Below are 20,788 nucleotides of genomic sequence, written 5' to 3'. Positions count from 1 at the left end.
TCCATAACAGGACCTGGGGGACCAAGTTCAATAGCCCGAGCTTAAAGAAGGTCAGTTTGAATCGTAAATGTGACTCGAGGATCTGGAAAACGTAGGAGAAATACTCCCAAATTGCAAGGATAGAAGACAGGCCGCTAGACTGGACGATTAGTTAAGGGACATGCAGACTAACGCTGCCCACACTCGTAATTGGTGTAATATATATTGTTCTGAGCCAAGCTTATTTCCATTCTAATGACAAGGATAATTCTAACTTGGCTGAGGAAGAGACGTCAAAATTGGCTAACAATGAAACTTCCACAATCAAACGCTAAGATGTTCCGAGTGATCATGAGTAGATGAATATGTGTCCTGACAATCAGGCCGGAAATAAGACTTGGGAAAGATATTGGCAAACGCAACATTGCGAGCATATCCTTTCGGAAATGTTGACCAGCTTGTCACAGATATTGTGGGTTTCAAAGTCGATACCATGCAAATGGGTTCTATAGCTGACGTAAATTTGCTCTATCTGAAGTCGGGTTGCACGGATCGGCAAGCTGAGGGCCGTCTTTGGATCAGGAACATATGACATTTGCCCTTGTGATGCGAGCGGGTAATGGGCTTCTGAGGTTGGTGAGGTCATTTGTCTGCTCGGGCAGACTTTTCGCGACCCTGACCCGCTAGTTTAATGCAGGCAACGATCTACAGATCTTGACGGACGCAGGAGTTGTCGACGTTTGGAAAGTCTAGAGAAAAAGCCATGTACACGAAATTTTTTTCGGAAGTCTGAAGAGAAAATCCCGGCTGTACAGCCGAACGAACCGCCCTCGTGGCGTTTTGTTCAGGAACTGTTGGTGCAAGCATGGAGTAGTAGATTGTCGAATGTTGATGGCATCGATGCCGGGATGGGTACTACTTTGCGTCTTGCATGCAGATAGCCGGCCTACAAATAAGTCCTCCATCCCTTCGATCATATCTCACTTGTTTTCTTCGCTCTTTTCCCGCCGGGCGTCTGCCCTCTCGCGCATCGACTTTACGTTTTCAACAATGACGTATCTTCGCGGCGATTACACCTGGGACGATCGCTCAGGTTGGCGAGCAAATCGGAATTTCGTCCCTTTTCGTGGCATGGTGCATGATGTTCGGCGTCGGTTACCGTATTACTGGTCAGATATTCGCGATGGTTTCAATTACAGAACGTTCGCGGCTACAGTCCGCATGGTTGGTTCCCCATCGCCTAAAGCATCAACTGAGCCTGACACTGGCTTTGCAGTACTTTGTCAATCTTCTTCCAGCGCTAGCGTTCATTCTTGACATGAACCACAACACCGGTGGTTTTTATGGCGTTAACGAAGCATTGTTCTCTTCAGCACTAGCGGCACTGGTTTTTAGCATACTTGGCGCGCAACCGCTGACAATTGTTGGCATCACTGGTCTTATATCGTTATTCAACTACACCATCTACGACATAATCAAACTTCACGATGTGTCGATATATCCGGCGTTCATGGTATGGGTCGGTATCTGGACGGCAATAACACATTGGATTACTGCCGTGTTCAACTGGTGCGATTATATGCGCTACGTCACGGACTATTCGAGCAATACGTTCGCGCTATATGTTGGAACTGTGTACCTAAGTGAGTATACCGTGAGGATCTAGAAGTTACGTGAATACTGACAAAAAATAGTCAAAGGAGTCGAGGAGTTGTCTATCGACTTTTACGACGAGAGAATCACGAACGGTTACATGTCTGTGATGATTGCTATTCTGTACAGCATCACTGTCTACCTCTTGGAGAAGATGCGCAGAACAACTCTGTTCAAACCTGCGGTGCGCGAATTCCTGTCCGACTACGCCTATCCGATTGCCACTGTCTGGTGGACGGGTTTTAGCCACATTCCAGGAAATCTTCGACGAGTGCACATAGGAACTCTTCCCATCACAAGGTCATGGTATCCAACAATAGAACGACCCTACGTGTGGCTCGTTGACTTCTGGCACTTGCCTGTGAAGTGGATCTTCGTTGCTCTCCCTTTCGGATGTCTCGTCACACTCCTCTTCTACTACGATCATAATCTCAGCTCGATCACAGCACAAGCGAGACAGTTTCCGTTGAAAAAGCCTGCTGGTTTCCACTGGGATTTCTTTCTGTTGGGATGTACAACTATGATCTCAGCATTCATCGGCATCCCCTTCCCGAATGGACTTGTTCCACAAGCACCTGTCCATACTGACGCCTTGACGACCTATAAAGATGAGCAAGACATAGTCGAGAAGAGAGACGGCGGCCACATCGTTCACAAAAAGACAATCGCAACCCATGTAACCGAACAGCGCATTTCGCACTTCCTCATGGGCCTTGCTATCATTGGTACTATGACGCGTCCATTCCTTGTTGTTCTTGGAACCATGCCTCGCGCAATTTTTGGAGGAGTTTTCCTTGTTGTCGGCTGGGGATCTATCGAAGGAAATGGAATCATCAAAAAAATCATCTTCCTCTGCACCGAAAGACGATTCATCCAGCCAGACGAACCACTGCTTAAAATCAAGCGAAGCCGAATACTACACTTTGTTTTCTATCAGCTCCTCACGTGGGCGATCGCTATTTCCATCTCGCAGACATTGGCTGCGATTGGGTTTCCCGTCATCGTCACGGCCCTGATACCGTTCCGTGTTTATGTCATTCCAAAGATATTCACTCATGAGGAGCTTGCAATCATGGATTCATTGACTGCGACAAATGACGTAGTACTTGCCAGTTTGGGTGGCCGGCCCACAATGAGAGAAGAAAAATTCGCGGAAGAGATGACACCGGCCGACAGTGATGGTACAAGAGTTGGCGAAGAACAAGAAGAGAATGAAACTAGACGACGGCGACTACCGCCAAATGCGGCTATGACCGGTGCCGGTGAAGACAAAGAGCCAAAGGAAGACGTTTAATATTAGATTTAGAGAAGAGCCGTAGATTTCTAGAAGACTTAGACTGCTGAAGAAGCAACGGGACGAGCTCCCGGTAGAAGTTGAAGATAGTTGGATCTAAATTGCATCTTCTACCCAGTCGATATCAACGTTGGAAAACTCACCAAGTAAACGTTCACGCTTGAATCAGGACTTCAAACATTCAAGCTGTGCCTAGTATCAAGGCCTCGACCCACGAGCCAAATCCACCCGCAACATTCCTGCTTATTGCGACCCAAAACACCATGCTCTCGCTTCCAGGAACCGGACAATGTTCAACAATCGGTCTCACTTTGACCACCCCTCCTTTGCTGAGTCGGACCCTCGCAATCTCCTTCACCCACTCAAAGTCAGCCCAGTTCCTCCACTTGACCATGGTCTCGAAATCCTGCTTGCTCCATTCGGGAATTCCATCCCAGCCATTTGGTCCAGGCTTGCCAGCGACCACGCCCAAGTGCAGATTTCTAAGAGACGGCAACTGGCTGAGCGCAGACGTTGCTGCCGTCCATTCGCACCGATCGAAATCGCGGTCGTACGGGGTGGCGCGTTTGACGAGACTCACGCTGCGGACACACTTTTTCGCCGTTGGTGTAAGATCTTTGAGGAAAGCCCCAATTGCTTCGACGTGCGTGTCGAAGTCGAAATTGTAGCTGCTATAGAGCACCTCGGCTGCCTCAGAGTGTACCAACTTGCACGTTGCTAGAATTGCTGGTTCGATTCCTGGGTTGTTTGCGGCTGTGTACGTAGTTTGCATCGTCCTGGCGCGGAAGCGATCAGTTCTCACGAGGCATTTGCTTCGTCGTAAAAGTGGAAGAGCATCTGCAACCCAAGATAATCCTGGCTGTTGAGGATCGATGATACGTATGTGCAGTACTCTCCCTATACTCGTAGGATCTAAATCCGTCTTTTCGTATTCATGATAGTCGGATCCTAGAACGTCTAACCTTACTCCTACGGAAGACCGCTGTTTAGGAACGAGCAGGTACTGGTAGATCTGGAGGCGTATCTCAACTGGGAGCTTAAGAAACATTGATTTAGTCCGTATATGTTTCCGTTCTACTCTATTCTCAAGGGCCCTCTGCTAGACGGAGTGATGTTGCCTTCGTGCGCTGTTACGATGGTACGTATTAAGTCTGTCAGTCAATGACGGTAGGATTGCCAACGAACTTCTAGCGTCGCCCAAGACACTGGAAAATTGCATTGATCGAGATATCCCGCCAAAAATGGAACTTCCCGGTGCGGCTGCCCGTGTGATAACTACCACAGGTCCTTGGACGTTGGCACGACCAACGTTGCGTTTCCTTCGGTGATGGCAAACAAAGAGCTGGAGAAAATATCTGGAGGCAAAGAAAAAAGGACAACAGAGAGCGAAAGAAATTCCTCACGAGTAAGCGGACAAAGCGGTGAGACACGCATCTCGCCGAGGGGGTATACAAATATGAAATTCCCGATTTAAGCCATCACGGTTATGATAAGCCGATACGCTATTCGCGCATCCGACTCGCCTTATTTGGGCACTAACGCAGGATCGGATAGCATACACGCTATGGCGCCAAATGCCGAATTCTTCCTTCATGAAGTATAAAGTGAGAGCATACGAGGCTTACACGCATGAACTGGTCCTCATTAGACGCGGTCATTCAAACTACATATATTGCAGAGGCCTTGTACAAGGTACGTTCACTAATCAAAACTAAGGTTATGTCTATTATCCATCCTCGTTTATCATACTCGTTACTGAGGGTCGTGAAAAACCTAAAAGCTTTTGTTCGCTAAATATAAAGGCTAATATCGCCACTTATATTGCCAACATCCCGCCAGCTAGCGGAGTCCGCCGCTCTAAACCTTCGAGTGTGCGTAGGTTTTGGTTGGGACGGTGAACGCCAGAGCCTCCCCGTCTTTATTACGCGGACGTTTGTTGTCGTCATCTGTGCTGCTGTCATTTCGGCATTCATTCCGATTTGAACCTCCTAGCAAGTGGTTGGGTCTTGTTTTACAACTTCCTCATGTATGCTGGAAGTTCGAAAATCAGAACCGCGCGCGTGATTTTGTGACCGACACGCCTGGCCCTTTGAAGGCGAGGACAGGTGTTCTGGTGGCATGATATGTGAAAGAATTCATGGCGAAATTCATTCCTCAACTTCACCTTCTTCACTGCCCGCATCCTCTTTCTGCTCCGTCTTAGCAGCCTCAGCCCCGTTATCAGTCTCGCTCCCTGTGGGAGGCGCTGGATTTCTATCATCTAGCTTGATCTTCTTCGCAGGGCTTAACCCCGTCACTGCCCCCGCTGGTATCCTGGAGCTCGATCCATTTGTTGTCGTGGAACCAATGCCATTTGCCATCGTAGTCTCTTCATCTTCTCTTTCTCTCTTAGTGCTCAATTCGCTACCACTTCTCTCCATTCTCACGGGTGTAAGCGGCGTCTGCTCCTTCATAAGCCTCGTCCTTGTATCATCCTCTGCATTGTCGAGCGGAGACCGAAGACCTACATAGACGCTCTCACTGCCAGTCTTGAGTTGCATGCCACCCGGAGCATTTGTGTAGAAATCGGCCATATAATTCATTGCTCGCTTAATCTGCCGGAGTGGCACCTTTTGCACCTCCCACCATGGTTTTCCGTCCTCTCCATCTCCAAATGCGCTATCTGTCTGCCTCGCTGCGAACCATAACGCAGCGCACGCGATCGTTCTAGACGTGAACAGGAGGCATGCCTGCGTTAGATTACTGTCGTTGATGAACGACCACGCAGCATCCCGCAGCTTCTTTTGTTTCTCAACGCCGTAATATTGTAATAGACCGAACAAGATATTATAAGGTGACTCAACGGTGAGATCGAAGCATAATAGCTCGAGCAAAACGTCCTCGTTGAGAATAATCGTATCCCGCCAACGCCAGTAGTCTTTCGTGTTCTCGTCAACTATCAGATTTGGGTTCTTCTGTGCGACACGACAGCATGCTATGACCAATTCTCGCACTTTGCGGCAATGCTCTTCGACTTTTGTGGCAAGAAAGAGTGCGGTCGCTGCTATTTGCTGTAGCCCTCACAATTAGTCACGGTCCAGAGGTCTATGAGCAGTTCTGAGATCCGCAACAAGGACATACGTAATGATGCAACTTCTTCTCTCCGCTCTTGCTTGCTTTGAGCGAATATCTCATCAAAAACCGGTTAAAAAATACAGTCGCAGAACTGATCGTCGTCTGCGGCAATTTGAGCATAACGCCCACCTGTGAGATAAAATTGTACCCTTTGTATCTGTACGTGCGTTCTTCTTCGGGGGGCAATCCATCACATATCGATGGGGACCGAAGGAGCTCTTCTTCTGTGTAAATCCATTGTTGCTCCGCCTCTTCGATGACTTCGATTGGGCGGCGCGAATGTTCTGTTGGAACGGTACGAGAAGGTATGCGAGACGATATCATTGTGCGTATTTCCTACATATAAGGACTAGAAGTGAATGTGGGAGTGAAAGAACGAGGCAAACTGAGGTTCTTTCACTCTGGATGTTAAGTTGACGTGAGCTTGGGATGTTCTTGTTCCCTACAACATTGCACTATACGCATCGAGTCGTCAGGAATTTATTTTGAAATTCGAGATCGCTCGACTCACTTGAAACCGGGAGTTTGACAATGAAAGCAGATACAGAGAGGCAGTCGGCTTAATTTGTGTTTGAAATAGAGCGTGTTTGATTTGAGATCAAAGTATCCATGAAATACAGGTCCGCGCATTCGGATCTACGCGCACCACCAATTCATCGTGAGGCAACAAGGCCGGCTTCACGCTACTACCGACTTGATATCAGATCGGCTGTGGCCCCCATATATCGAACCGGAAGAAATCACGGTGGAGCATATAAGAGCACAAGAGATACGATTTGAATGCAGATCTCCCGGACTACTTATGATGATGGTACTGGCCAGACTTTCAATTTCTGCTTCTTGCTACTTCATCGTCGTTCATCTTTTGATGTCCTATGTCCCAACTTTCAAACACTTATAGAAACTTAAGTCAAGATATTCATACGCAGTATTGTGACACAGTACCGGTTACAGTGCATGTGCAGTCGTAGTTAACCAGTCCCTTTTCCCCCGGTTGATTGCGTACACGCACGTCCCATGCAAAACCTGAGAAAAATTCCATGCCCCAAACGAAGAAGGCCAAATTCCACACCCTAGCCTTTTTTAATAGCAGCAATTGTTGAGAAAGAAGATGCCCAAGGTTCTTGCGAACGCTTCACAGAGAGATAACCTAGTTAGACACACATATGCGCACACACCATATAAACTAGAAGAAGAATGAGAGAAGATCTGCGGATGTTGCTGTAGCGCTCGAGTATACTGGTACAGAATTCCCGAGGGTCGCTCAATGATTTGTAGATAGTGTGCAGAGGACTTCGTGACCGAGAGTGGTTTGTCCGATCGGAAAGAGTCGAAGTAGTAGTATCTCAAGAAGCCAAGGTAATGAGGAACTCAGCAGCACACCTAGTGGCCGTAATTCTGTCCCCAACCTCCGCGACCATACGATCCGTAGTTGCTTCCGAAGCCTGCCGCACCGTAGTTACTACCATATGCACCCTGTGAATGTTGCTGCGCACCAGCCGTATGTCCACCCAGTCCACCAAGGGCACCGCCATACTGCGAATTCGCTGCAAAGCCTTGTTGATGCTGGCCGGGATAAATTCCGAATGCACCTTGCTGATGGGTTTGAGGGGGTGGCAGTCCAGACTGGGAAGAAGCCTGAGCCGAAGTGTTTGTTGCAGATCCTGGACGGCCGGGCTGTTGTTGGGCTCCAAGGGCGCTGGGCGAAGGACCCGACTTTGAATCACCAAAGGGTTTGAGGGCGTCTTCACTGGCATTTGCTTGCTGACCCGCTTGAGTCGCACTGCCGTAAGACGAGGCCTGTCCCTGGAACCCACTGTAGCGATCATTGCCACCGAATGCACCAGTTGCGCCTGACTGAGCGGTTTGCGAGGGCTGGGCTGAACCAGAGCGGCCATAGTCACCCATGCCGCCTCCTAGACCGATGTCACGTCCAAAACCGGCACCGTAAGCTGGAGAAGACGAATGTTGATCATAGCCGCCGTGGTGGGGCTGATTGTACATGCCGCCCTTGTTGAACTGACCGCCAAAGCCTTGCTGGGCATATGGGGAATATTGATTCATGTACGCAGAGTAATACGGACTGTTGTAGTATGGGTGCTGGTAAGGATAGCCGCCATGTTGAGCGTGAGGCTGATGCGAATGACCAGCGGCGCCCTGGCCCGCAGCATGCTGGCCACCAATTGTTGGGTTTGGCGTGTTATGTCCACTCTGGTTGTCTCCATAACGAGACGAGATCTGCACACAGAAAGCGTTAGAAATGTTGTGCTTCGGTATAATCTGCATCGTGTCCAAAAAGGAGTCGGAATTCCGCAATCCATCCTCTTCTATCAACCGAAATGTACTTACCTGGCTAGCTTGGGCGGCGGGGAAGCCTGATTCGCCAGCTGCCCCGAACGCACTACCAGTGCGTTGCTGAGACGCGCCAGCATCTTGCTGAGCGCCGGAGTGTTGTTGTCCGTATGAATTGTAATAATTTGAGTATGCGTTTCTTTGATCCGCTGTGTAGTAAGAGGAATAATCGTTGGCGGAGGACGAAAAGCCACCAAGACCCTGCGCACTTTGTTCTGGTGCCTGAGTGTTATTTGGAAAACTACCATAGCCAGCTTGTTGAGGTAGCTGCTGGCCGAATGGATCGTACTGCTTCTGCGCAGAAGCATCATTCTGGCCATAGCGGCCAAATTGGCCGTATCCCTGAGCAGCTTGCGCGTTTGGCTGAGCTTGCGAAGCTGTCGCACTGGGTGATTGTTGTGAGAAAGCTTGCTGTGAAGCAGGTGCAGGTGGGAGACCAGGTGCTGGCTTTGTAGTTGCCGGAGCTTCTTGAGTTGAAGCTTCAGTACTTGTATTAGCGGCTGCCGCCGCTGTTGAAGAAACAGCTGGCTGGCGAGGGACTGGAGGAAGGGAAGCCCTTGGCTGCGCCACAGGTGAATGTTGTGGAGGTTGAGCACGGGTTTCGAGCTCTTCACGATCCTCATCGACATCAAGAGCGTCACCGCTCAAACCAAGACTGCCAAATTGAACGGCAGTTCTGTCAACGGCATGGTTGCCAGGCATTACAACAGCCTCCTGCTGTTCCATAAGTCTGCGATTAAAGCTGGCGGATCGTGAGCCGCTAGCAGTGGCTTTGTACGCCGTTGTTTGGAATCCTCCAAGTTGTGGGCGGCCAATTGGCGCCTGCGCGATAGGCTGGCCCGATACTGATGGTGTGACACTGTCTGGTCCTCGTGAACTTTCAACCGTGCTTGCCGCTGTACCTGTGGGAGCAGGTTGGGCGGTATCTGGTAGGTGTTCGACGTTTTCTTTCGTCAATTGATCTTTCGATGGAGCAATCTGAATGGAGTGATCTTCAGCCTCAGTTATCTGGGGTGGTTCATGACCAGGCGTGTCTTCTGTTGCTGACGGAATAGTCTCCTCGGGCTCCGCATCTGCATGTGTCACCTCAACGAAGTCAGATGTCTCGCTAGGCGTCACAGCGACGTCTGATGTTGGTGCTGCTTCTGGTGCAGGTTTTTGTGTGGCAGGTGCTGGAGGAGGCACTGCTGGCTTAGCAAACATCTGGGCCCAAGTCTTCTTCGGAGGTTCCGCGGGCGCTTTTGGCTTTGCCGGCTCAGATTGTGCCGCTTTTACCGACGACTCTGTCGAACCATCCCGCGCAGCTGAGGACGCACCATCTGTCGCTGTTGAATCACCCCAAGCATTCGAGTCTCCAGTGGCCGTAGACGTAGCAGGGGCACGCGAGCCGGGAGCAGTACTGTGCGTTGCGCCGCGCCCACCTCTGTGTCCACCACGACCACGCTCAGATCCTCTACCACGGGTGGCGCGCGAAGCATCGGGGGCACCACGACCGCGTGCTGCACGAGTCGACGTCGCTGCTTCGGCAGAGCCTTCCTTAGCCTTGGGCTTGGCCTTTTCCTTGGTACTTTTGACGTCTGAGAATTTGGAGACGTGTCCTGAACAATTTGTTAGCGAAGGCAAGACCAAATACAAAGATGGCGAACAATAGTACCTTCGGAGATGCGCTCGATCGTGCTTTCCAGATCGCCGTCGGTCTCTTGGAGAGCAAACAATAGATCGACTTCAGTCCAGTCTTGGAACAGTTCCTTGAGCATGGGCAATTGCGACGAGAATTGTTTCTTCATCTCGCCAAGTTCTCCCTGCTCGGTGATGAAGTCGTCAGCTGACGCTTCCTTTGTGCTGTATGTGCCATTTGTCGGTCGGTCTCTGCCCCGGGTGGAACCTCTGGCGCCGCCTCGCCCGCCGCGAGCAGAACCTCTGCCGCGCGCAGGCGCCGGCCTTGATGCTACTTCAGACATTTGAATGTGAGATAGTGTGTGATTGGTGTGGCGATGCGTTGTCTATGTAGAGTAGAGCAACGAGGATGATGAAAGATTCTGGGGCTTCAGGCTGCCTAGAACAGGTTTGGCTGGGCTCTCGCGATGCAAGGATTTGGATTGGGGCGTTTTTTTCTCGATCGAAAGGGACGGTCGAAGTGCGCAGAAGACAGCAACGACGTGTCTGGAACCGACCACACGCTGCTGGAACGGCTGGCGGTGGCGAAGACGACGGCGAGAGGAGATGATGAGGGTGTTTGTGTGGGGAGGAGGAGGCTTTTGTGAGGCTGTAGGAGTGCGATGTTTGGAGCAGGAACGAGTGCCTCGCCTGGCCTTGGGCTGGCCTTTCTGGGTCTGGTTCTGGCTCTGGCTCTGGCTGTGGTGCTGGTGCTTGTTTGGCCAACCAGCCACTGGCGCTAGTCCCCATCCGGCACGCTCCGCCTCGTTCCTCGCCCGCTCACCACCGGCCTACGTCAGCTGAGCAGCACCTGACCTGCTGACCATCTTCTCCAATTTCTGTACCACCTGCTTTTCCCCCAAAAGTTTCGACCAGCCATCATATCACGGAGAGGCTGCCTTTCACCGATGCTCTGCCCTGGCCCGAAGAGAGATTCGCCTAAGGACCCGTCTCGCTAGACGATTTGGAAGCGTTCTGGCGCGCTCTCTCTGGCCCCAGGTTCTCAGCAAGCGATTTGAGACATCTACGTGAGCTTGGTGCGATTCACAACGTGGAGGCCTGGCTCCAAGGTGGAGCAGACATTTGTGAGCTCGAAGTCCTCCGGAGGAATGTAACCCGTCGTCCTTGGACGAGACTTGTAGCCCTTAAATGCCGTCTCGACTTTATTCAACCACTCTTCGAAAGAGAGGCATTCGGGAAGACGGACATCATCACTGTCTTAAAGAGCTATCTGGCAGCGGAAATTCAATAGGGAGCAGGCCTAAGACACGCAATCGTGGAAGTCCCTGCTCTGAAAGAGAAGGCTCCTTCGCTTCCCATCTCGCACGTATCCTGGACAATGATGTGATGGATTCCATATCAAGCAGACACAGTAACGCTCAAAATTCTAGAAACCTTGATGGACTGCCTACAGTGCGCCTAATTCTGACAATTCGACACCGCATTGATCACGCCTTATCATACCACACATCCGAAGACTGACCCAGCATATGACTTCTGCTGACTGACCAATGAGAACGACATTTGAATTGTACATAACGTCTATTTCAAGGTCGATGAAGGCGAAGCATGTTTTAGTCGAGCTAATGGCTCTGCGATTGGTCTATCTGTTGATTCAAAAAAAATTTTTAAAACGAAGCCGAGAATGATCTTGCGTTTTCGCAAACTCGTTCTCCAAGTGGCTTGGACGTTGTCATAACGAAGCGTATTCCAACCGCAGAAGAAGAGTGAAAATGCACAAAAATTCTCGGTGCATTCCTAGGAACCTGAAAAATACAATGTGGGAGCTTGGAAATCAAATGCTCATGCCGTCATATACAGTTCTAGATGCCTAAGATTCGCCAAAGCGTACTGCGTGAACCGCCCATGCAAGCATTTTTCGAGCAATACCAGTCGAATCTTTCGACACCCGTCATACCCCTGAATCGCTTCATACTATCTATAATCACCCTTTCGGCGGTTCCAACCCCACTGTGGCATACATCTCCTCAGCTGAAACCGTTCTCCCAACGGCACTACCTGACTCTTGATATTGATGCAAATCTACCGCTAGCAGGACTATTCTGTGTCTCCCATTCTCTTCTTCTACATCGGCGACGACGACTGTGTGTTCCTCACCTTGCCTGTCCAAGATTCGCACTAGTGTAGCATGCTTTGGCTCCAGCACTTCTCCAGAATCGAGTTCGATGGGATATGGAGTTAACGGTCCGTCTGTACGAAATAGAGGTGGTTCAGACAGCGAATGCCTGCTGGAACCTGAGTTCCTCTTGCGTGGCGGTGCTGTCTTCATCCTGGTGTCGATTGAAGAATCGAGCCCTGAAACAGAAGCTGCTGTGCGGTTGAGAAGGTTTTCCACGAAACTTTTATGGATGGACTCGACTTTTTCACTGTCCGCAGCGGATGTGACAAGTGGACTACTTATTGGGCCACAAGACGGCGTTTGGTTTTCATGTGGATGTGTTGTCCCACCCCATAATGCTAGCTGTTGACGAGCTGAGAAGCTCCGTTTATTTGGACGCAAAGTCCTCTGCAACGAAGAAAAGAAAGGTCGGTGCATAATGTTATGCTGGTTCCGCTTATAGGAAACCCAAATGCAAGCCCATTAAGTGCTAGTTGTTGATTTGAGGATTCGATTACCTTTACGCAAATAGACAGCTGTGCAAACTTGAGCTTTCAGATTGCGGCGCGGACAGCTTCTTATTATCTGAGCTATCCATGTGTCAATCACGAACTAAGTAGCTCAGAAGACTTTAGTAACCTTGTGATGTATGTACAGGGTGATGAGATTATATCATTGGAAGAGCCAATTCTTTGCCGATTTGGGCACCAATAGTGCTCGCAGGCGATGAGAGTCACAGCATTGGCGTGTTCTCGGTCAAGTGTCTTGTTCTTCGGTGATCATGCCGGGATGCGGGTGGAGACGTGCCGATTCGCATGTGAATACGATGATTGGGAGGGGTGGTCAGCATTGAACAACGTATGCAGCAAAGACTAAGGGTTCGTAACCAGAGTGATAGAAGCGTTAAGAATCAATTCATCAAATGGAGATACTACCCCTACTTATGAGCATGGATCAGAAAGCATAGCTCAGCTCTCCTCTCGAGCCCGCCTTTCTTCAGCTTCTACTCCGACAGTGTGTTAGGTTTAAAATAGACTTACCGCGCGACGGTAGCTTAAATCAACTCAATAAGAGAAACTTGATCCTTTACCTCTCTGGCCATCTTTCCATGCATGAAACCATGAACGTATGTCTCGCCTACGAGAGAAAGTTGTGCCTGTTCTCCCCTTCGTAAGACGAAGGGCACCATGGCTCCTTGGAGCATCCAAATCTCGTCTCCTTCGACAGCATTTTCGGGCCCCAGTCCAAGATAACCATGTTCTGTGAGGTACAGCCGTCTGAAAGGGATGGTCGGGCCAAGTGCAATACGAAATTCCGCCGACCTGCCCTCAACCATTTTGGTTTGTGCTTCGAATGATGGCACGTCCTCGATTTGTGCTAGATTGGAATGGGCGCTGACGAAGTTGACAAGATTGAAATGATGCATCAGTCTACACTTTTGGAGGACCTCGTCTTCAGTTGGGACGCAACAAAATTCAAAGCCAGCACAGAGCTGATTTAGCTTCTTCAAGTCGTTGAGGCGATCGCGAAGTTGATTCTCGTCGAGCTTAAGCAAGGGCTTCTTTTTTCCGGATGAATCTGTTTCAAAAAAGGGTGGACTGATTGCACTGGCTATCCTGGCAGCAGCCCAGTCTTTGAAGTTTTTGGCCATGTCAGCTCGTGGCGCTTTGAAATTGAAAGAGTCAGCGATCATGGTACGCCACAAAATCTCTCCGTGGCCACCGTGTTCTGCTGCAAAAGTTGGGTCAAGGCCTAGGACAAGTGTAAAACACGGAGTGAAATCAACAGATTTCAGCATATCCCACATCGAAGGACATACGCTTGAAATTCTATCGAATACGGCACCCTTTACTTGAAGAGAATGGCCATTTATTTTGCATTTTTCCTCCGGCAAAACATCGGAAGGACAGCAATCGAATGGACATATTTCCCCTCTGACCATGATGAATGGCAGCGGAGCAAGTGTATGTGTGTAATCTGGTACCCAAGAAGGCAGTCCATCTAGTCGACCTTGTGCTTTGAAATCGATATGCGAGAGATTTGACAGTCGAGGTAGCTCTGTAAGTAACAGACTTGCAACTGATGTAAATACTGAGACTGGTGATGACGATTCGGAATAATCTGGACGTATGGGGATCTCCATTTTGGAAGGTAGACACTTCTTCATCAGCCCTAAAAGGGCAAATATCTTGTCTCGAGGGTCAGTAGCACTGTAAGATCGCCCTTCAAGCAGGAGTTTTTGTAGATAACGATACCATATCAGCTTGGCTTCTTTGGTTACGGAGTTTCCATCTTCAACTGTTAGAGCGCTTAGTGCCTGTGCTCGTTGGACATTCAAGTTTTCTCTCATCATATACAACCGTACGGTATGATCACCAGCCGCTCTAAACAAAGTTTGTGCAACATTCTTTCCAATGAGTGGGGCCCAGCGCTGCACTTGGATTAGGTGACCCAGTGTCTCTACATTTTCCCATGGAAGAAAACGATCCCCGCAAAGCAGGACTAGGTTTCTTGCAAGTGCTACTTCCTGCACAATCCACGCTCGAGAGAACCATCTTCTAGCTCGACAGAAATCGAAAAATTGGTCCCAGGTTCTTCTCCAACTGCCCGAAGGCGGCACTATTCCAAGCTTCTCCGTAAATTTAGGATCGAGGGGGTCCTGATCTTTAATAAAATCTTGACCGTTGATTTGGATTTGTGTTCCAATAGCCGCGAGAAAGTCTTCGTGTAGCCACGCAAAGGAATCGTAATCTTCTGAATAAGGACCAAGCCAGACAATTACAGACGAAGCTTTCGAATAAATCTCGTCCATGAGACCTACTTGTATCATCTTTTCTTCAATATTCTTTTGATCGATGCAGACTGCGTCGATCCAAACCCACTTATGACCCATACCAGAGCAATACAACTGCTTCATAGCTTCCTGGAGATTGCTCGTGGCCTTTTGCATTTTGACTCCATTCTCGCCTCCCCGGATGACATTCTCAAACTCGCCACTAGCTTGTTTGGTCGGACCTACTAAAGGATCTTCCGTATGCACAGTGGAGTTGTCCACGTCAGGGTGGTCAGGATCTTCGCATATTGCGCTTCCCCAAGTATATGACAGTGCATAATATTGAGGGTAATCATCTAAAGAGAAAATTTTAGTGCGATAGGCTAAAAGAGGCCCAATCACTTCGGGAGGGTTAATGTTTCCATCCATGTCCATCGTAAACAGCTGGAGTAGCCGAAACGATCTAGTGTTGGGAAGATTTCCAAGAGGCCCGTTGTCTTTGTCCATCTCCTTCGAATCCCTTTAGGATCTAAACAGTTCCGACTATAGGTATGTATGCTTGACGTTGGGACAAACTCTCGATTCCTCGCCGAGCACATCATAGGAGAGTTAGGCATTCTATTCCAAGGCTGGACTGCTGGTCCAAGCTCTCAGATTTGCGCTCGAGCTGTTGCGGGGCGTGGCCAAGTTAGTCCGTTGATGTCGAAAACGACCAACTTGGACTGTACCTAAGAATTTTTAAGCAGCACATTATGGTTACCATGATTCGCCTTTTAAGATAGCAACTCAGACGGACAGTCATGTCACTCTTTCGGACGAAGGACCAAATCTTCGAACCACCTACTCGCTTGGAGCGCTTGCTATCGGCGCCGTTGAAGTATCTGATCAGTCTAGTGTACAGGCTATCAACTCGATTAAGAGCCTCTCCGAGGCCTAAGTCGCCCTCGATACGAGTCGTTTGTATCTCAGATACTCATACACTGAAATGGGATGAAATCCCAGATGGAGATCTTTTGATTCATGCTGGAGATTTAACCAACAACGGGACGATCGCAGAGCTACAACAGGCCTTGAATTGGATTGCGTCACTGCCGCACAAGTATAAAGTTTTGATCGCGGGAAACCATGATACCTTCTTGGACCCAAGGTCGAGGATGACATTGAGCGAGGCAGATCGTTCAGGAACGCTGGATTGGAAAGGCATGTATTATCTACAACATCGCAGCATCACGTTGGCATTCCCATCTCCAACCGATGGGGTCAGGAAAATAAGTATATATGGTGCACCGCAAATTCCTCAGTGTGGGGGAAGCAACTTTGCCTTTCAGTACCCGCGAAGGCAGGATGCATGGACAGACACAATTCCTAAACATACAGATATATTGATCACGCATACTCCGCCCAAATTTCATCTGGACTTGCTAAATCCCTCCTTGGGTTGCGAATACTTACTTTCCGAGGTATGGCGTGTAAAACCGCGTCTTCATGTCTTTGGACACGTTCATGTTGGTGCGGGACGAAGAGTTGTTCGTTGGGATGAGGCACAGAAGGCATACGAGCTTGGACTTTCAAGACAGAGCAAGGGCTTAATTCAAGAGTTATTTGACATACGTTCTTGGCTTGCGCTTCTCAAGGTCATCATATACGGCACAAGTGGTGTTATCTGGAATCGCATTTGGGGGGGTGAGACCCGCAGCACAACTATGATTAACGCGGCATTGATGTACCACAATACTGGTAGGCTTGGAAATAAGGTCCAGGTCGTGGATATTTAGCGGTTCATTTAGATGCCAAGCTGCGCATTTTGTCATAAGAGTTCACATAGAAAACTAATGTGAATTTGCTTTTGCAACCGTGTGGTTTGAAAAAAAGGCACGGTCGCGACACGTATAACGAATTTTATAGGAAGCAATGAGCAGATTGCTACGTTCCTCGATGTTCACAAAGGCTTCCAGATAAGCTTCGTGTACAGCAAAGAACTAGCCGTGGGAGCTAGGCTGTACAATCTGCACTTCTCAATTCATTCGGGTTGATATCCTCGTAACATACACAGATTGTATTAAGCCAGACTTGCAATGAACATGATATGGTCCGTTCATTTACTGAAACGAAGATGTATGATACTAAGTTAATACTTACGCAAAGGCTTATGTCATAAGCTACGAGCACAAATGAACAAATAAATCACGTGATAAACAATCGGTCTTATTCCTCCAGATTTGAGATTTCTCCGTTCGCAATTCCAAAGAAGCATTCCTTGGAGTCTTTCTAACCAGAGAGTGATTTTGAAGATATAAGACGAGCCAATCGCTCAAAAAAAAGCGAACAGCTCTGTAATCACGTATTCTTGTACGAGCAACAAGCCAAGCACTCTCCGCCTTGCGGATTCAGTGCAGCCAGCTCTGGACAGCTCTGCACACCCCCTCACTTAGAAGCAGACCACTCAACTTCCAACATTAGACACGCTCATTTGCTCTTCATTCAGTCCTACATTTTGTCGATTTGAGAAGTTTGACCGTAGTGACTGTGCGTAGATAATAGGTGTCACCGCCATTTTCTATTCTGCCTTCCTCAGCTACCGAGACTACCTATTGTCTCCAGACCTTTGACCGGTGATCGAGTTGCGCACTCTTTATCAAAAGTGTAGTCCATACTTGATTTCTCATCACTCGCTTTTATTGCTTATGTGACCTCAGTCACTTGTATTCACAATCTTATTGAAATAATGCGTCTATCTTCAGACAAGGCGTTCACTGCAGGTCCCTATTAGCATTATTCAGTCGCACTTCCAGACGCGCACTCCTAGTCAGAGTTCTAAAATGGCGGGCACTTCTAAACGTTGTATCACTTCAGTGGCTGACTCGCGACCGAACAAGATTCAGAAACTTGAGATCTTTGAGGAGCTTGGAGAACCTGCAAATTTGGGCACCTCACTCAGCAATCCTATCATTGTCGACGATGATGACGATGATGAGTACTTAGGATGGGAAGCTTCGTTCGAGAGAAGGAACTTCGCATTTAGTGACATCACCGAGGTTGATATATTCGGTACGGCGATATCCCTCGTGGACATAGCTAAATACATCACTGATGCAGCATACATAATAGGAAATCCAATATTTAACCCATCTATGACCTTGACAGATTTGGAATCAGATGGATTCGTAGAATTAATTACTTCTCCAACCTATTTATTCTATCACGACACTGGTAGAGGGGCAGAAACACCAGCGTTTCGCTCGTTACCTATAGTTGCCAACGACCAAGCTTCTGGAAAAGCAAGACAGAGCGAATTGTTAGCACTATCCAGTGGTTGGCCGAGGTTAAAGGATGACCGAGTTGTCAATGTCTATCTCGAGGGTGAATATTTCCGAGACTCGAAATTCGACCGCCACTGCCACCTTCACATTTGTCACAATGGTGCGCCGGACCTCGACACGCTCCAGCTTTCGGATGTGCGTCGAGAGCTAGCACGGATTCTAGGCATAGAAGACCCGTTTACCTTGCAAATCGAAGTCCAGCATGCAAAAGCACATGCCAAGGCCAATATATTTAGTCGTGGCCTCTGCAAGCGTTTCAATGCCGCTTGGGACGATACAACTATAGACGACCGCAGCTCATTGAGAAAGGCGCTCCCGTCTTCGGACGCTTGGCTTCGTGTCCGGACCTGTGACTACATTATTATTGAAATTACCACCAAAGATATATCGTGTGCAATTACGCCATCCGATTCTACTACTATCCATCAGGTGCGACAGCTTATTGCCTCCATTGCTGACACGGCAGTCGGTGCAATACACATGTATACCTCAGATGTGGAACTTGTCGACAATATGGACAGGTTAGACTCTTTTGACTTTACTTGCGGCTCAAGAATCAAAGCGGTCATTGAAACGCGAGAGTGCGTTAATTGTTACGACGACGTGGGATATGCAGATTTCCCTCTTGAGTCAACAACTGAGGAGTGTCTTCATGAGCTAAATATCTGCAAAAGCTGTATATCAACCTGGATTACCACTTGCCTCAACAACGGTAACTGGAATCATATTACATGTCTCTCAGCCAACTGTGGAGCTGTCCTACAGTATGGCGATATCAAGAGGGCTGCAACTGACACGGATATGCAACGATACGAGCGATTTTCAATGCGAGACGCTCTCTCAGAGATTCCTGGATTTAGATGGTGCCTCTCCCCAACATGTGATGCTGGCCAAATACACGAGAACAGCGAAGGTACGGAACAGATCCTGACCTGTATAGCATGTGGTTTCAAGCGATGTACTGCTTGTGATCGCGAATGGCATCAGGATGAAACATGCAAACAGTATAGTGACAGTTTAGCTGTGCAGCCCTCGGAAATAAACGCGTCTGAGGCTTGGATCGTCAATAACAGCAGGAAGTGTCCCGGATGTCAGAGCCCTATTCAGAAGGTAAATGGCTGCGATCATATGACATGTGTGTCAATGTTCCAATATCGGAAAATATCAATTACTAATCATGGCTTAAGGCACACGCTGTCTCAGGCAATTCTGTTGGATATGTATGGCCGATTACCGAGACATTCATCGCAATGGCAATGCAGGTCATGCACAAGATTGCCGATACTGTACGTCAGACCTCGCGACCATCTTTATAGCGCAGCAAACAAGGCAGGATGCTAAAACTAACAGATTCTGGTAATATTCCGGATCCTCATGCCCCTAATAATGCTCACCCTCATGCACGCTTAGCTGCCCCTGCTCGACGAAGGCGTCCGCGTGCGAGACGAGCGGCAGCGATTCCTCAGCCTGTGAACAATGCAGCTCCTCAAGTAAGTCTTCGACCTCCAGTGCGTTTGACAGAAAAATACAACAGTATCCACATCATTGCTTTCTGATATTTTTTTCCTTTTCCATCAAATAAGTTTTGCAATGGCGCTCTGTAATAGCACCCTAACAATGCTAGCCTATCTCACACGTCGATCGGTCCATACCAGCAATGGAAGTTGAACAGCAGGTGCAGGCAGAGTCAAATAATAATATTGGTGGCTTCGTGCCACATGTTGTTCCTGACGTCTTAGCAGAAAGGCCTGCACCCACTGCGTTTGTTACTCAAATGAACCATGCCGCGCATCACAGCTCGATTCAGTTCTTTCAAACACCTGCTTTGCAGCATCTACAGGAGCTTCACAATGTGACAACCCCTCAGTTCATTTACAATGCACCAATTTCAGTAGGACAGGACCAAGTACGTAGAAGTGTGACATGGGAATAATATACTCATACTCGGATCAATCTAATAATCATAGGTAAACCGAAACATCTTTAACGGCGTGCTGATTACGCACTATCAGGAGCCCCGAGAGAATGGCTTGTTTCGCCAATACAATCCTGAGTTCAACAACATTTTACAACACAATCTTGACTTCGCACAGTACCAATACACGCTTGGCGATCATCCCGCTTATCAATCTTAACACCTTTTGTTTCTTCGACAACAATAATGAAACTGACGTTTTTGAATGATAGCTAAATTGAATGAATTGCTTGAATGTAATCTATATATTAATATTTCGGCACTGTCGGAACAGCAAGAAAATAACGGGCGTACAAGAGGGGAATTACATTAATACCTGCTTGTCTACGATATTGGATTACTTTCACTGAGGGGTGAACCCACGGGCCAACAAACTCGATTAGAGCGAGAATATTTACTGCAGAAATTAGAAGCTATCTTCAAAGTTCGAAATCATCGTGGCTTTACAATTACCTCGACATCTGCGTGCTTTGGAATTAACGTTGAATGGCGAGGCTGAACATCACGTGCATGGCTGTAAAACAGAATCTGATTGGTTCACATGAAGTCAAAC

At 48.4% G+C, this 20,788-nt stretch overlaps 8 protein-coding genes across 11 annotated transcripts; 4 read left to right on the top strand and 4 right to left on the bottom strand.

The window, feature by feature from the left end:
• The first annotated feature begins 856 nt into the window (after positions 1-856).
• PV09_01301 (uncharacterized protein) lies at positions 857-3,054 on the top strand. The gene is made up of 3 exons (XM_016354162.1): positions 857-1,203; positions 1,256-1,622; positions 1,674-3,054. The coding sequence occupies exons 1-3, from the start codon at positions 865-867 to the stop codon at positions 2,924-2,926; spliced, it is 1,959 nt and encodes a 652-aa protein (XP_016218257.1). The 5' UTR covers positions 857-864; the 3' UTR covers positions 2,927-3,054.
• On the bottom strand, positions 2,951-4,350 carry PV09_01300 (uncharacterized protein). The gene has a single exon (XM_016354161.1). It carries the CDS (start codon positions 3,972-3,974, stop codon positions 3,108-3,110), a length of 867 nt encoding a protein of 288 aa, XP_016218256.1. The 5' UTR covers positions 3,975-4,350; the 3' UTR covers positions 2,951-3,107.
• A 217-nt stretch (positions 4,351-4,567) lies between these two features.
• PV09_01299 lies at positions 4,568-6,637 on the bottom strand. 2 transcript variants are annotated; one of them, XM_016354160.1, is made up of 4 exons: positions 6,552-6,637; positions 6,047-6,495; positions 5,434-5,976; positions 4,568-5,367 (listed from the first exon to the last, which is right to left on the bottom strand). In XM_016354160.1, exons 2-4 carry the CDS (start codon positions 6,362-6,364, stop codon positions 5,074-5,076), a joined length of 1,155 nt encoding a protein of 384 aa, XP_016218255.1. In that variant the 5' UTR covers positions 6,365-6,495; positions 6,552-6,637; the 3' UTR covers positions 4,568-5,073. The 2 variants fall into 2 exon arrangements, with proteins under 2 accessions (XP_016218255.1, XP_016218254.1); XM_016354159.1 differs by having other exon boundaries at positions 4,568-5,976.
• Positions 6,638-6,823: 186 nt separating this feature from the next.
• Positions 6,824-10,700, bottom strand: PV09_01298 (uncharacterized protein). The gene is made up of 3 exons (XM_016354158.1): positions 10,047-10,700; positions 8,390-9,990; positions 6,824-8,278 (listed from the first exon to the last, which is right to left on the bottom strand). The coding sequence occupies exons 1-3, from the start codon at positions 10,351-10,353 to the stop codon at positions 7,424-7,426; spliced, it is 2,763 nt and encodes a 920-aa protein (XP_016218253.1). The 5' UTR covers positions 10,354-10,700; the 3' UTR covers positions 6,824-7,423.
• Positions 10,701-10,891: 191 nt separating this feature from the next.
• PV09_01297 (uncharacterized protein) lies at positions 10,892-12,600 on the top strand. Its single transcript, XM_016354157.1, has one exon. It carries the CDS (start codon positions 11,198-11,200, stop codon positions 11,528-11,530), a length of 333 nt encoding a protein of 110 aa, XP_016218252.1. The 5' UTR covers positions 10,892-11,197; the 3' UTR covers positions 11,531-12,600.
• A 503-nt stretch (positions 12,601-13,103) lies between these two features.
• On the bottom strand, positions 13,104-15,521 carry PV09_01296 (uncharacterized protein). Its single transcript, XM_016354156.1, has one exon. The coding sequence runs from the start codon at positions 15,445-15,447 to the stop codon at positions 13,222-13,224; it is 2,226 nt and encodes a 741-aa protein (XP_016218251.1). The 5' UTR covers positions 15,448-15,521; the 3' UTR covers positions 13,104-13,221.
• A 135-nt stretch (positions 15,522-15,656) lies between these two features.
• PV09_01295 (uncharacterized protein) lies at positions 15,657-16,832 on the top strand. The gene has a single exon (XM_016354155.1). It carries the CDS (start codon positions 15,741-15,743, stop codon positions 16,713-16,715), a length of 975 nt encoding a protein of 324 aa, XP_016218250.1. The 5' UTR covers positions 15,657-15,740; the 3' UTR covers positions 16,716-16,832.
• Positions 16,833-17,381: 549 nt separating this feature from the next.
• Positions 17,382-20,649, top strand: PV09_01294. Of its 3 annotated transcripts, XM_016354153.1 has the most exons (7): positions 17,382-17,988; positions 18,049-19,395; positions 19,448-19,546; positions 19,611-19,616; positions 19,671-19,750; positions 19,885-20,166; positions 20,228-20,649. In XM_016354153.1, the coding sequence occupies exons 1-7, from the start codon at positions 17,760-17,762 to the stop codon at positions 20,393-20,395; spliced, it is 2,211 nt and encodes a 736-aa protein (XP_016218248.1). In that variant the 5' UTR covers positions 17,382-17,759; the 3' UTR covers positions 20,396-20,649. The 3 variants fall into 3 exon arrangements, with proteins under 3 accessions (XP_016218248.1, XP_016218247.1, XP_016218249.1); XM_016354152.1 differs by having other exon boundaries at positions 19,611-19,750; XM_016354154.1 differs by having other exon boundaries at positions 19,611-20,166.
• The last annotated feature ends 139 nt before the right edge of the window (positions 20,650-20,788 follow it).

This window comes from Verruconis gallopava, assembly GCF_000836295.1.
Source record: "Verruconis gallopava strain CBS 43764 unplaced genomic scaffold supercont1.3, whole genome shotgun sequence".
Lineage (NCBI taxonomy): Eukaryota > Fungi > Ascomycota > Dothideomycetes > Venturiales > Sympoventuriaceae > Verruconis > Verruconis gallopava.
The sequence above is the reverse complement of the archived record's forward strand: the minus strand, read 5'-3'. Positions and strand labels throughout refer to the sequence as shown.